This window comes from Crinia signifera, chromosome 19, assembly GCF_055691185.1.
Source record: "Crinia signifera chromosome 19, ASM5569118v1, whole genome shotgun sequence".
In the NCBI taxonomy this organism is placed as follows: domain Eukaryota; kingdom Metazoa; phylum Chordata; class Amphibia; order Anura; family Myobatrachidae; genus Crinia; species Crinia signifera.
In genome coordinates, this window is record NC_139226.1 from 28,956,464 (window position 1) to 28,971,512 (window position 15,049).

A 15,049-nucleotide genomic window follows, 5' to 3' on the forward strand; every position below is an offset into this window, starting at 1 on the left:
CTTTTGTTTTCATAAATATCCTATATGTGGCCCTAGTGTGCACGGTGACCAAACCACAGGCTTCATAATAGAAGGAGCACCTACTTGATTTTGGAGCCTCCTTTTTATGAGATTTTTTTTTTAGGCACCATGTAGGTTTCTAGGCACCATAAGTGCTAAAAGTTAGGAACCTCCCCCACAAGTCACCCCATTTTGCAAACTACACCCTTCAGGGAATTCATTTAGGGGTATAGTGTACATTTCAAACCCCCAGGGGTTTCACCAATTTTGATACAACTGGGCTGTGAAAATGAAAAAATTTAATTTTTCATTTTCACAGCTCAGTTGTATCAAAATTGGTGAAACCCCTGGGGGTTTGAAATGTACACTATACCCCCTGATGAATTCCCTGAAGGGTGTAGTTTGCAAAATGGGGTCACTTGTGGGGGGGTTCCACTGTATGGGTGCTTCAGGGGTCATTCAACCAGAATCTGTGCTGCAAAATCCAAAAATCACTCCTTCCCTTCTGAGTCCTGCCATGCACCCAAATGGTATTTTTTGGTCACATGTGAGGCATTGCCGTACTCGGGAGAAATTGGGGCACAGATTTTGGGGTGCTTTGTCTCCTTCATTCCTTGTGAAAATGAAAAATTTTGAGCCAGATCTGCATTTTTGTGTAAAAAAATGTAATCTGGCTGTCGGGATTCCCTGCGTGCTACCACCCTACAGATTTTTTTAGATATTATACCACTTTGGGTTGTCTAATCGACGCGATCGTTATTGGGTTGTGAACCCTTATTTACTGACCATCTGGTTAGCCTGCTCGTGCCAATATCCGGTTTTACAACATCCATCACCTAAAGATTGCTGTGGACTTACCTCACAGCTCAATTTTTGTCTACGTGCAAGGGTCACGATAAGATACCATATCATAGATTATAAAATTTTGGATCAACTATCTATTCAAAGGATATATAATTTTTCTGCACAAGTGTTGGTGTGCAACTGTTGTGTAATCAAACCCCTGATGAAGTCTTTTTTAAGACGAAACGCGTTGGGCTGTTGAATTCTTATCCTAAAGATGAAATCCAGATGTGAACCATGAAAACTATGTTTTAATAAAATTGTTTTATTATCAAATTTCTTTCACATTGCAATTGGTTATTCACACCATTAATCATAGTGGTGACTCACTTATAGTTGGTGGAGAATATATAGCGCTCTCTACTCTCTCGTTATATATATATATATATATATATATATATTCAGTACATATACAGTATTTATTTTTACTGTGCAGCTTGATGCTGCTGCTGCTGCGGGGGGGAGGGGGGAGGAGGGCAGCGCTGCTGCGCTGAGCTGCCTGCTGCCGGGGGAGCCGCTGCTGCTGCCAGGTGAGTGCCCGGCGGGTGCGAGGGGGGGGCTGCACATCGGTGGTGATCGGTGCTGTACTTGACAGCACCGATCACCACCGATCCCTGTGTTACCGAGCGGCTTAGCCGCCGGTAACACAGGAAACGCTGTGAATGGCTGTTCAGATTTGAACAGCCAATCACAGCGATCGCCGACCGGGGGGGGGCACCCCTGCCCCCCCTGGGCGGCGAGGGGGGATGTCTGCTGTCAGGGACAGCAGACATCACCTAACTGTCACTGCGTCTATAGACGCAGTGACAGTTAGAAGCCATGACGTACATTTACGCCATGTGTCGGGAAGTACTTCCCGACCATGACGTAAATGTACGTCAATTGTCGGGAAGGGGTTAACATTGAATAACCTCCATTAGCTCCCTGTAAAGGGAAAAGTATAAACACATCCATATCAACAGGCTTTTTGTATTTAGTTTAACTATGGCAAAGAGCATCCGGGCTATTTTCTGTACAGAACTCACCCACATAATGATCCAGCTCAATCTGATGAAAGCACAAAGCATCCTTCTGGGGATCAATCTGGGGTAATGGGGGCCTCAGCCATTTCGGGGAAATGCTGTCCGAGAGTTTATCTGGAGGATTTAAAAAATAAAATTCAAAGATTATATTTTTTTATATTTTCACATCACTTTTTTTAGTTATGGGGAGATATTTATCAATGTTGCAGAGATAAAGGGTCCGATTCACACCTGATTGAATGGATTCCCCGTTTGCAGCTGCCGAGTTATAGGGTATACATATGGTTAGATTTCATCTATTTTTCTGTTTGATTTTGCCAATATAAGTATAATCGACATCGGACCGAATTCAAACTCATTTGATTTGATTCGGATGTGTGGCCCCGCAGCATCGAAATCGTACAGAAAAATATACTGTGCAGACAAGACTATATAGTACTGACCTGTAATATATAGTCTAAATCGAATGTGCACACAGCCCAATGTGATTCGATAGAAAGGGAATCGCAGCGTGTCCACCCTTTAGTCTAGACTTACTCAGCACCGTGGGGAGAAGACCGCTGATGTTAGCGGCCCTCCCTCCAATGGCTGGGCACCACCTGCGGTTTCTGGTTCACTCCCAGAAAACGACAGCGTGCCACCCACAAATGGCCACCGGCTGTCAATCACCTTGCATATGGACAGTGAAGGCTAGTCCGTTGCACAGATGGCTCGCACATGCACACAACATACCGTGCACAGTCATCACTCGGACTGCGAATTTGCAGCCCAGGGAGCAATTCTGAATCAGGCCCAAAATAACCAATAAGCTCCTCACTGTCCATTTACAGCATGTTTTCTCCTAACTGCCATTTTACAGGCTGTTTTTTTATAAAGGACAGTAGCTGATTGGTCTGTAGTTAACCTCTTCCCAACGTTTAGAAAATAGATCCCATTATCTGCCTAATTTCTGATACATCGGTCACAGAGAGATCGTTGATTATTTACATTTTTTAAACCAATAGAAAACAATGGAATAATCTATTGTCACTTACCAACCGGTAAAACACCTGCATTGGAATAGCCTTCACTCATCTCCATGGCCATGTCAGCTTCAACCTCATCGAGGAATGCCAGCTCCTCTTCAAAATTAGAGGGGCCATCATCGTCCCAGTCTGATTTTTTCTTCTTGGCCTGGGAAGAGGAGAGTCCTCCTGTGGACACTGCCTGCTTACGCTTGAACTCCATTCTCAGGGCCTCTAAGTGGAATGAATGGCAAGTAAATCCAGTGGTAAACAAAAACAGCAGGTCAAAACAGTGGGCAATGGGCAGATGTATTATAGCAGTGTTTATCGTGCCGTTATAACACTTTCTGCTCTGCCTCATTAACAAGGCGATGCAGGAAGGGACATCAACAAGATATATCTTGTCCGCCGAAGCAAGGTAGCGCAAACTTCCTCCTTCGGCGATGTCCCCTGGAGCAGACAGCGCCGTGACTTCGCCACAGCTGGCCTTTTTGGGCATGCGCGAGATCTCCAGCACAGCCAGCAGCAGGGATAGCACTGTTCCAACTTGAAACATGAAGGCTTTGACACAGAGCTGACAAACTGACAATGTCAACACCTATTTTCAACATTGTCCCCAATGTTTGTATTGTAGACATTTTAACCAGGTTTTCCTGGTAAAATGTGAAATAAAGGCTGTCTAAAGAGTCCTTGCTGACACACTCACTGCCTACCATATAGAACATGATGTATTTACTGATTAACTAGCTGCAGTATGGCAATGGTCATTCACACATATGGGAGCAATTCAGAGTAATTTGCAAGTCACACGCAATTGCACTGTGTGCATGGTACTAAATGTTGGCAATCACTAACAGGCTAAGGGGGGGTACACACCAGAAAGATTAGGGCTCAATTCCATCAATCTGGATCCAATTCCGACCGATTGGATGCAGATTGTATGTAGATTGGGCATGTTTAGGTCCAATTCCGATCCGATTCCAATCCGATGCGCGTCCCCGCTGTCGTTTGGTCGTTTTACAGATCCTACCTGCTGCAGTGAGGATCTGTAAAAGATCCATTCAACTGGATACAGACTCAGATCGGATTGGGATAAGATTGGATGCAGATCGTTAGCAGATTGTGTGGCTCCAACAGATCGTGCGAGCATCACACAATCTGCTAACGATCTACTAACAATCAGGATCGTTCTGGTGTGTACCAGGCCTTAGAAAGACGGCGAGAAGTGCACGTTGAATAGGGTGATTCGCTTTCTGATCCAAAAAATCACCTTGTGCAAAAAAATAGCACAAATTCGCCGTGAAACAGGAGTTTTACACATCTAAGTGGTCGCACTGCCCCACAAACCATACCCTTGGATTCATAGTGATCACGGTTATCAGTGAGGGACTGCACTTACTTGATCCTTGATGTAAACAAAGGGTGTGAAGGGGGGGATCTCTGTATGCGAACAGGTCCGTGATGTGCAACAGGCCCAAACCACCCCGTACAAAGCCACTTGGCACTGTGCAGCGAGGGAACCAGTCACCAATGTGGTCGCAAGAAACCTGTACCATCCACTTCCCCAGAGATCCAGGTCTACGCTCAAGGAGAGTCAGGGAGATCCCCATGAGTACCAGGAATTCTCACAGCTTTTGGGGTACAGCAACAGATGAGCATGCATGCTCCCCAACACCATTAGGTTGCCAATATGCATAGTACCATTACTAATACAGTGCCTGCATGGTCCATTGTGCCTATGGTGCTAGGATCATAGGAGGCAGCAAGGCTCATCCTGTGCTGCCTATGAGTGACAGTAACCCCTGGTAACAAGCATAGCCTCCTGGAGTGAGTGATGGAATATATATATATATATATATATATATATATATATATATATATATACCCCTAGAAGTCGCTGTAATGGTGGGAAGAGTGCGACACATAGGGGAACCGTGCACCCAGCCCGGCCGGAAGGGTCTCTCCTACCGGACCCTCTCATACACGGCTAAGCACCACTTACATCCAGCCCGTGTGACAGCAGCGTTCCAGTCTCCCGCCAAGGCCGCTACTTCCTGCATACGGCTATCCCGCGCCCTCGCTGCTGTCATGGAGACAGGACGCCGATCACAGGCCACTTCCGGCGCAGCGGCAGCGCCTGCCGGAGTCATGTGACCGCCGCTATCACGTGACAGCTGTCTTGCGCTTCTCTGTGTAGCTGTAATAATGTTAGAGATAGACAGAGAATTGCGGAGAAATAGCGCAGGGACAAGAGGATGGAAGCTAGTGTGGGCCGGAGGCCGAGGCACATGTCAGGAGGCACCGGGCATGTAAGGATAGAACCCGTTGATCTCAGAGCATGTGACGCTGGAGAAGCTGATGGGATGGGGATGTAAACAGGAACATACCAGGTTAAAGCAACCCTCAGGGGTATATAAGGCTAGAAGCTAGTGGGCACACAGGGTATATGAGGCTAGAGGCTGGTGGGCAAAGGCTATATGAGGCTAGAAACTGGTGGGCACAGGGTATATGAGGCTAGAGGCTTGTGGGCACAGGTTATATGAGGCTAGAAACTGGTGGGCACAGGGTATATAAAGCTAGAGGCTGGTGGGCAGAGGCAGGGACTGCAATGGGCACCAGGTTTGCCCCCAGCTTTGCAAACCTCTTCATGGCATATTGGAAATCTCAAACCGTATGGTATGGGGAGGAGCTAGGGGCATGCCTGGTGCTATGGCGTTGTTATTACATTGCCAACATTTTGATCCTGTGGGAGGGGATCCCATTGAATTGGAATTCTTCTGTAGTTCCCTTAATACAAATGACTGCAATATAAATTTAACCTTTTCACAGAGTATTTTTTTCTTGATTTGTGTTTATATACCAAAGAAGGGACCCTTAATACAAAAATATATCGGAAAACAAAAGACTCAAACAGCCTGATTGATAAGACGAGCCAACACCATAAAAAAATGGTTGGATGGAATTCCGTTCAGCCAGTTTTTAAGGGTAAAGAGAAACTATGGAATTACCCGTATGTCAAGAACAACTAAAAAAAATGGAAACAAGGTTCCTTGATAAGGGTTACCCCAAAAAGATGTTAGAGACGGCCCAAAAAAGGGTGGATAGGATCCCCAGGTCGGAACTTTTATCTCAAGAAAAACAGGGAAAAGGAAAAGAATGATAACTTACAATGGTCCTTTATCAGTCAATACCATTGTCAATTTAGAGAAGTTGAACAGATCTTCAAAAAAAAAAATGGAAGATTCTTAAGAATGTCTCAGTTTTGGGACCCTCTCTCCCCAAAACTCATCTTGGTACTTGTTTCCTAGCACGGCGCCCACTAAGCAATTTGCTTAGTGAGCTATTCTGCGTAGTGAAATTGCATCGTATGGGCCATGCGATGTGCGATGCAATGCGATTTTCCTATGTAATTTATTCACTGCTCTCTCAGCCCCTCGCATCTGCCACAAAATCGCATGCGATTGCATGTCATTTTATAGGGTGTTTGATGCCATGACATTAGGTATACAATCATATGATAGTATGTCCCAAAAAATAGGTTTAACCTATTAAACCGCCAACCCGAAGCATGGAGAGCGCAGCCAGACCCGAGAGGGGCGGCGGAGGGCGTCCTCCGACTTTTTCATTTCCCCACTATCCACGTCGGCGCGGAGTTGATTTCATATAGTGTGGCGAGCCACCGAACCCGAAGCGTGGCGATTGGACGCGGAATACATGTAAAGTAATCCGCGTCCCCTCGCTGCACTCGCCACGCTTCGGGCTCGGTGGCTCACTGTGCTCGCCACACTATAGACAATCAACTCCATGCCGACATGGATAGTGGTGTAATGAAAAAGTCAGAGAACGCGTTCCACCACTTCGGGGTGGCGTGGCTAGTGGGGGGGGGGGGGGGGTGAGTTACATCTATTTTTGGGACATACAATCATATTATTGTATACCTAATGTCATGGCATTGCACACCCTATAAAATGGCATGGCATGCATTTGTGGTCTTGTCTATGTTTTCAAGACCTCTTTATGTCTAAAAATAAGATTGTCTGAACATTTAAAAAAAATTCACAAATCAAACCCGTGTTTTATGAAATAATTTTGGGGAATTCAACGAATGACCTCCAACTGGCACTGCAGTGACTTAGGGTGACATTCTATGGGATGAGAGAAATGCACATTTTATTTCCGCACTACAAATCGCCAAAATTCGCACATTTTAAAATCGCATTTTTTAGCCAAAAATCGCTTATTGAATGGTTTGCGAATCGGAGTTGAAAAAGTGCGATTTGCGGCGAAGTGTTGCGAATTTGTGTCACTAAAAGGTGCGATTTTTCCGCCGGTCATGTGCGCATTTTTAACCAACCAGAGTGCGATTTTCAAGACTGTCTCCACATTACAAATAACACCCTAACCTATTGGACCACCTCTGTCCCCTCCATTAGGCACCACACCCCCTATATAAAGGGCCACTGGCGCCATTTGATTCTTTGATAGGAAGTAAGGAGCATGGAGAGCAGTGTCAGGAGCAGTGTTAGTGTGAGCAGAGGAAGAGGTGTTGGTGGCAGAGTCATGAGTGGCAGAGGGAGCAGTGACAGAGGGAGCAGAGGAAGAGGGAGCAGAGGAAGAGGGAGCAGTGTCAGCAGGCAGCCAAGAGGAGCCAGAGGGAGAGGCAGCAGAGGACTGGTGAGGGCGTCCTCCATTACAGGGAGTGGCAGCAGTGTGCCATACAGCATGGCCACAGCAAGGCCTGCCCCACAACAGGCCCTGGCGGACCAGCAACAGCAGGAGGAGGTGGATGATCTGCAGCCATCCACATCTGATTCCCAGGACATTTCCCATACCCCACAGCAGCTGCAGGAGGCCCACATGTCGGAGGTGGAGGAATATTTTGAGGAGGAGGAGGACACTGGCATGGGTGCGGACTTTGAAATGGGAGGTGAAGATTTTGCAGAGGAGGAGGATGAGCCTGAAGATGACCGTACGCCAAGTGGCCGAAAGATCCGCTTCAGCTATGAAGAAAATGTTGCCCTTGTCAGGGCCATCATACCAGTATATGACCGCTTGCTGGGGAAAAGCCACCACCGAACCACTAACCAACGTAAAAGGTCTATGTGGTTGGAGATAACCCAGGCCGTCAACGCAGTAAGTCACCGCAAGCGGCTGGTTAAAAAACGTGAAAAAACGTTTCAATGACATAAAGCGCCAGCTGAAAAAAAAATGGCACTTGAGTTGGAGGAGGCCAACAAGACTGGTGGAGGAGTGGCAACCCCGATTTCATACACTTCGTATGAGATAAATTTGCAAAGAATTATACCCCCTGAGGTCCTACCAGGCAGCCACATTGCAGATACGGATGCGCCTCCTACGACACCCACAGCTGGTAAGTTTAATTTCTGTAATGTTATGTTGTATTGATATACTAAGTAAAGTACTGCAGTGGATAAATATGTAGCCATATTTTTTAAAAGAATTTCATCATTGCAAGGTAGATAATGCTTTGCCATGTTTTCTTTAACAGAATGTCCTTCCCGAGGTGCAACAGCATCGCATACAAGAAGGCCAGTTGAACCCGACACTGTTGAAGCAGGTAAATAAAAATAAAAATCCCATTACACATAAAGTACACACACCCATGTCACATCCACTATCTCTCACATTACATTCATCTGCTGATGCAACATTACAATGTACATGATTGTAATGTGACCTACACATGACAAAAACTCCTCATGTGAAGGCTACATGTAGTTTCAGGGTACATATGTTAGTAAATAGTACCCCTAGTGATGTGCAACCAGCATCTCAATCCCTTGCAAAAATAGTACTGCTGAGAGACTGGCCTATATATGCATCAGGACTTACTTCTTCATCTGTATACACAGGTAATGTTGAAGGTGGACCACAAGCCACAGAATCCGTGGATATTATGCAGGATGACATCCACATCATTCTTGAACCCGTGGACACGTTTGTGGCTGAGGAGGAAACACAGGCCTCATCACCGAGAGATGCACCACCAAGTGGCGTGGCTCCCAACCCCCCACCACACACAAATACCCCCCCTACAGTACCTTCTTCTGCCCAGGTAGCTGCCTCCTTGGTCCATTTCAAGGACAAGCAGCTGGAATTTATGGCCTCCCAAAGCTTGGAAATGTCTAACATAAAGGGGTACATGCGTGACACCTTTCTGCAATTACGCAAAATGGCTAGACATGTGCGGGTTGGTGTAGGCACTCAGGTGCGCATAGCAAATAACCTAGACACCCGGGTGTCTGAAATTGCTGTGGCTTTAAGGGAGCAGAACAGCCATATTGGCACTCTTGCACAAAGTTTAGTAGCCATTACCCATGCCAGTACTGTGCAGAGCAATGCGGTGATGGCCATGCAGGCCCAAATACAGCAACTGGAGGCCTCACATGTCCTAGGTGCTCCTACTTCGACACTGAGTAGTGTGTCTAGCACACCAGCAAGTGGCTCATCCACTTCCCCACCCCGACGGAGTGTTAGGACCCGGGGTGGCCTGGTGGCAGGGTCAAAACATGGCAGTGGCCATACTGATGCTGTCCGAAAATAGTTTATTTAACTACATAATTGTTGATAGGATTTACTATGGTAGTTGTTACATTTCACCACATTGGCTTTGTTTATGTGTGGACATTATATACTGTAGTAAAAATGAGTAAACACATATCATTTTGTCTGTGTATAATTACTGTTATATTTGATGTGTAAAATAACCCATAGCATAACGGACGATGGCCATGGTATTGTTGTTAATTAGGTTTCGTGCAAATCTGGCCACACAAAAGTTGTGAAACAACAGATTGCAGCAAGCTCTGGCACTCCTGTTTACATTAACATGTCCTTAATGCAGTTTGGGTATATATAGGGGTGGGCCAGAGACAAATGGAGGCCACCTGTGTTGAAATGAACTATTTGTGCACTTGTCCAAAGTGAGATTTGGCCCAAATCGCCCAACAGAACCTGGTCTGAAAAACATGCGAATTATAGACACCTGAAAAGTGCGAATTCACAAATCACATCTCATTAAATAAGCGAGTTGTATATTTTTCTTAAGGAAAACATGTGGATGCGAAAAAAATGTGAATTGAACTTGCGCTTTATATTCGCTATCGAAATCGCTAATAATATGCGATTTCAGCTCTTTAGCGCATTCCATACAATAGGCGATTTTGTGGAATAATGTGAATTCGCCAGCTTTAGGTCACAAAATTGCAAAAAAATGCAATTCTCATCCCATAGAATGTCACCCGTAGTGTCACATCTGGCAAAAAATGAAATGCAGTGGATATCTAAAATAAGACACTTTTGCCCATGGGTTTGAGCAGTGATTTTGAATTAAAAAGGTTTCTTTAGATATTTATCCTTTATCTCCTCTTTTTCCCGCTTATTGTTTTTTCAAAATGTTTTTTAACCTTTTATTTATTTATTTATATATATATATATATATATAACAGTGTGCTGGTCCGGCACTCCCAATGAAAACGGCAATAGAGTCCTGGTGCCTTCACAATGGGGTATACAAATAGAAGGAGCTGGTGCGGCACTCAGTAAAGCAATAATAAAGCAAACTCACGGAGCCATAAAGTTAGGACAACGTTTCAGTTGTATTCAACAACTTTTGTCAAGTCTTACATACATAGAATAGTGCAAAAACATACCTTTATAGTGACATGCATATACTGAGTGAGCAGTGATGGACGGCGCCGGGCAGGACACCGCGTCTATCCGGAAGCCGCCACTAGTGATGACGTCGTGGCGCATCAGCGTCACGCACGTCCATTCTGTATACCCCATCACCATGGCAACTAAGGAAGAAAGCAGAGCGCAGCGTGAGGACCAGTATACTATGAACAAAGCCTAATAGAGGCTAACTCATGAAAGGCAATAATGACAAAACATGCTATGCAAGTGAATAAACGCACAATACATGAGAACAATGCTGACAAAAAGCAATAAACAATACAGGATTACATGGCTGCAGTGACTGGTCAGCTGGCGGGGATAAGGTGTTTAACGGAAGCTCGCATAGGAGATCATTTCATTTAGGCCCTTGGGGGCCACAACATCAAGGTCATGAATCCATCTAGCTTCACATTGAATCAATTTTAAAGAGCGGTTACCGCCTCTAATGGACCATGGAATCGTATCAATAATGCGATAGCGCAATGATGACAGGGGATGTTTGGCATTAATAAAATGGCGAGCCACTGGTTGCTCGCTAGAGCCAGAGGATAACGCTTTGCGGATGGCAGAGCGATGGGCTGCCATCCGTTCTTTGAATTTGCACTCGGTTTTCCCGATGTAGGACAAACCGCACGGGCATAAAATTTGGTACACTACGAAAGACGTGTCACAATTGACCTGGTGTTTGATGGGGATGCTTTTCCCGGTGTGGGGATGTGGGAAAGATTTGCCAGCCAGCATGAACTGGCAGGTAACACAACCACAGCGGGTGCAACCCAGGGAAGTAGAATTCAAAAAAGAAGAGGAATCGGTACCTCGTTTAGATTTAATTTTGGATAAATCAGTTTTCACTAGCCAATCCTTTAGATTCCTGCCACGGGAATAACATGGCATAAGGGATGTAGTAGCAAATGGCAATTGCGGGTCTGTAGTGATAACTGGCCAATGTTTTTTGGCAATGGTGTTAATGACGGGTGACGCTGAATTAAATTTGTTAACCCATGGGAGTTTGGCTGTTTTACTGGGCCCTGGACTATTTTTTTGAAGTAGAGTGGACTGCTCAAATTTGAGAGCTTTGTCTTTGGCTCTCATCAAATCAGAATGACTGTAGCCACGGGTTTTAAATTTGTCAATAAGATCATTGATCTGGGTAATGGCAGTATCACGGTTGCTGTTGATACGCAGAATTCGAATCATCTGCGAATACGGTAACCCGCGTTTGAGGCCCGATGGATGGCAGCTGGACGAAAGTAAAGGCAGATTTCTATCTGTGGGTTTTCTAAAAAGTGTGGTGTGCAAACCGTTGTTGTTAAGGTCAACAGTGACGTCCAAAAAATTCATGGTGATTTGGCTTGAGGAAAAGGTAAATTTGATGGGACAAGAAGAGGCGTTATGTTGGGCTATCACGGAGGCAAAAGCATCCTGGCTGGAGGACCAAATAATAAACACGTCGTCTATATAGCGACCTAGAAAAAAGATGTTAGACATGACACTGGCATGATTATAGAAAACATCCTCCTCAATGGCATACATGACAATGTTGGCGTAGCTCGGAGCTGCGCTAGAACCCATCGCGCAGCCCCGAGCTTGCCTGTAAAACTGACCATCATACAGGAAAAAATTATTCGTGAGCACCAGTTCAAGTAAATCAATAATCACATTAATCTGGTCGGAGTCAAAGGTACTTTTGCATGTCAAAAAGCGTTTAGTCGCCTGAAGGCCGAAAGCATGGGGGATGGAAGTGTATAAACTTACGACATCAAGTCCAATCAACCAGCTATTGTCAGGGATACGTTGTAGTTCTTTAAGCCTGGATAAAAAGGAGCCAGTGTCCAGAAGAAAGCTTTTCTCTTTTTGGACCAGTGGTTGCAGGAGTGAGTCCAGAAAGATGGCTGTGGGCTGGAACAGGGAATCACGGGCGGCGATGATGGGGCGCCCGGGGGGATTAACCAAACTTTTGTGAATTTTGGGGAGTGTATAAAACAAAGGAACCAAAGGAAAAGCTGGGATTAAAATGTCACTGGTGGCTTGGGACATGAGATTAACTTGTACAGCAGTTTTCAGAGCAGTAGCCAAAGTTCGCTTAAATAGCGGTGTGGGGTCTTTGGAAAGAGGGGAGTAAACATCACGATCTGCCAGTTGGGCTTCGGCTTCTTTGCGGTAATCAGTGATATCTTGCAACACAATGCCTCCCCCTTTATCAGCACAGCGAATGATCAAGTTGTCATTTTCAGACAAAGATTTCAGGGCATAGCGTTCAGCCGGAGTGAGGTTAGGGTGCATAGGCAGGGGATTCCGTACCTGCACAGATACCTCTTGCTCCACCATGCGTACAAACGTTTTGATGCTGGGATTATACGAAATCGGATCGAAGGTAGAGGGTGCCTTGAACTGCTGTAGCTGTGTAGGGAGGTGTATGGGAGGGGGGGCATTGGATTGGTCCTGCAGAGAAAAGAATTCCTTGAGTTTGAGACTCCGATGCAAATTTGTGCGTTCCAGATTCCACTGAAATTGGTCGAAATGAACAGTGGGCACAAAAGACAGTCCCTTATTTAATAAGCTGGTTTCACTTGTAGATAGAGTGTGAGAGGATAAATTGAAAATTAACGACTTGTCCCCGGTGGGGGTTTGGAGGTGCGTGGGTTTTCTCCGGTTCTGGCGGCCACGGCGGGTATACCTCCTCGTCCGCGGTTGCGGCGAGAGGTCCCTAAAGGGAGCTGCGTAGATTGCTCATGATCTGTGTTGGAGCTTGCAGAATCTTGTGAAGATCCGGTGTCAAAGCGATCCTGTTGTTTGCGGTTGCGGCGAAAGAGAGGTCGGCGGTCCTGGGGATCTTGTTGATTGGTGACCCACCGATACACTGTATGACGTTCGTAATCGGTCTCGACCTTTTGCAGTTTTTCTCGCTTAAAGGCAATGAGTTGTCTTTTATACTGGGTGATCTGAGTCTGCAATTTCTCAATCCAATTATGTTCTTTATCTGCAACCAAGGATGGCATATGGGCAGCTTCAAAAATAGTAATTTTCTCCTGTATCGATGCAAGCTCTTTAGCTGAATGATCAATAACCAATAAAATTAAATCAAATGAACATTTGTTAAGTATGGCCACCCAGCGACGGCAAAACTGGGGGTCATACCTGCCAATGGTCGGGCAGTTGCGGATGCGAAACCCACGGGGGATTTTTTTCGCTTTATAATAGTCACTCAATGACAAACGGTGTAGGTGATAGTCAGTTTCTTTTTTCTTTAGACGGATGAGGTCATGAAATAATGCTTCTGGGGCACAAGCCTCATTCTCGTCATTGATGCCAGCATTGCATACAATAGCACCTGCTTCTGTTTCAGAATAAGAGAACATTTCACTTGCTGGGAAGCTGGACATGGAGAACAGGTCCTCAGGTTCTGCGGCCATAGTTGCAGATCGTTTAAAGTGCAAAGTGCAGAAAGTGCTGTGGTGATCCAAAGTGCTGGTGCAAGATAAGGTGACAGTGAAGGTAACAGCGGGTGGGCTTACTGCTACTACAGTAAGGCTGGAGACTGGAAACAGGGCATGGGTGCCATGGACAGGATTCCTCACCAAAAGGTGTCTGGTCCAATATAACAGTGTGCTGGTCCGGCACTCCCAATGAAAACGGCAATAGAGTCCTGGTGCCTTCACAATGGGGTATACAAATAGAAGGAGCTGGTGCGGCACTCAGTAAAGCAATAATAAAGCAAACTCACGGAGCCATAAAGTTAGGACAACGTTTCAGTTGTATTCAACAACTTTTGTCAAGTCTTACATACATAGAATAGTGCAAAAACATACCTTTATAGTGACATGCATATACTGAGTGAGCAGTGATGGACGGCGCCGGGCAGGACACCGCGTCTATCCGGAAGCCGCCACTAGTGATGACGTCGTGGCGCATCAGCGTCACGCACGTCCATTCTGTATACCCCATCACCATGGCAACTAAGGAAGAAAGCAGAGCGCAGCGTGAGGACCAGTATACTATGAACAAAGCCTAATAGAGGCTAACTCATGAAAGGCAATAATCACAAAACATGCTATGCAAGTGAATAAACGCACAATACATGAGAACAATGCTGACAAAAAGCAATAAACAATACAGGATTACATGGCTGCAGTGACTGGTCAGCTGGCGGGGATAAGGTGTTTAACGGAAGCTCGCATAGGAGATCATTTCATTTAGGCCCTTGGGGGCCACAACATCAAGGTCATGAATCCATCTAGCTTCACATTGAATCAATTTTAAAGAGCGGTTACCGCCTCTAATGGACCATGGAATCGTATCAATAATGCGATAGCGCAATGATGACAGGGGATGTTTGGCATTAATAAAATGGCGAGCCACTGGTTGCTCGCTAGAGCCAGAGGATAACGCTTTGCGGATGGCAGAGCGATGGGCTGCCATCCGTTCTTTGAATAGAATTGATACGATTCCATGGTCCATTAGAGGCGGTAACCGCTCTTTAAA

General features: G+C 45.6%; 2 protein-coding genes across 2 annotated transcripts in view; one reads left to right on the plus strand and one right to left on the minus strand.

Annotated features, from left to right (window-relative positions):
• Positions 1-5,025, minus strand: part of POLD1 (DNA polymerase delta 1, catalytic subunit) — a 71,638-nt gene extending 66,613 nt beyond the window's left edge. The window contains exons 1-3 of the mRNA XM_083162254.1: positions 4,872-5,025; positions 2,900-3,103; positions 1,869-1,979 (exon numbers count right to left, since the gene is read on the minus strand). Coding sequence (XP_083018380.1) covers positions 1,869-1,979; positions 2,900-3,092 — 304 coding nt within the window. The 5' untranslated portion in view covers positions 3,093-3,103; positions 4,872-5,025. The remainder of the gene's footprint in view (positions 1-1,868; positions 1,980-2,899; positions 3,104-4,871) is intronic.
• A 1,769-nt stretch (positions 5,026-6,794) lies between these two features.
• LOC146041764 (uncharacterized) lies at positions 6,795-9,951 on the plus strand. Its single transcript, XM_083161665.1, has 3 exons — positions 6,795-8,240; positions 8,379-8,447; positions 8,743-9,951. The coding sequence occupies exons 1-3, from the start codon at positions 8,078-8,080 to the stop codon at positions 9,432-9,434; spliced, it is 924 nt and encodes a 307-aa protein (XP_083017791.1). The 5' UTR covers positions 6,795-8,077; the 3' UTR covers positions 9,435-9,951.
• The last annotated feature ends 5,098 nt before the right edge of the window (positions 9,952-15,049 follow it).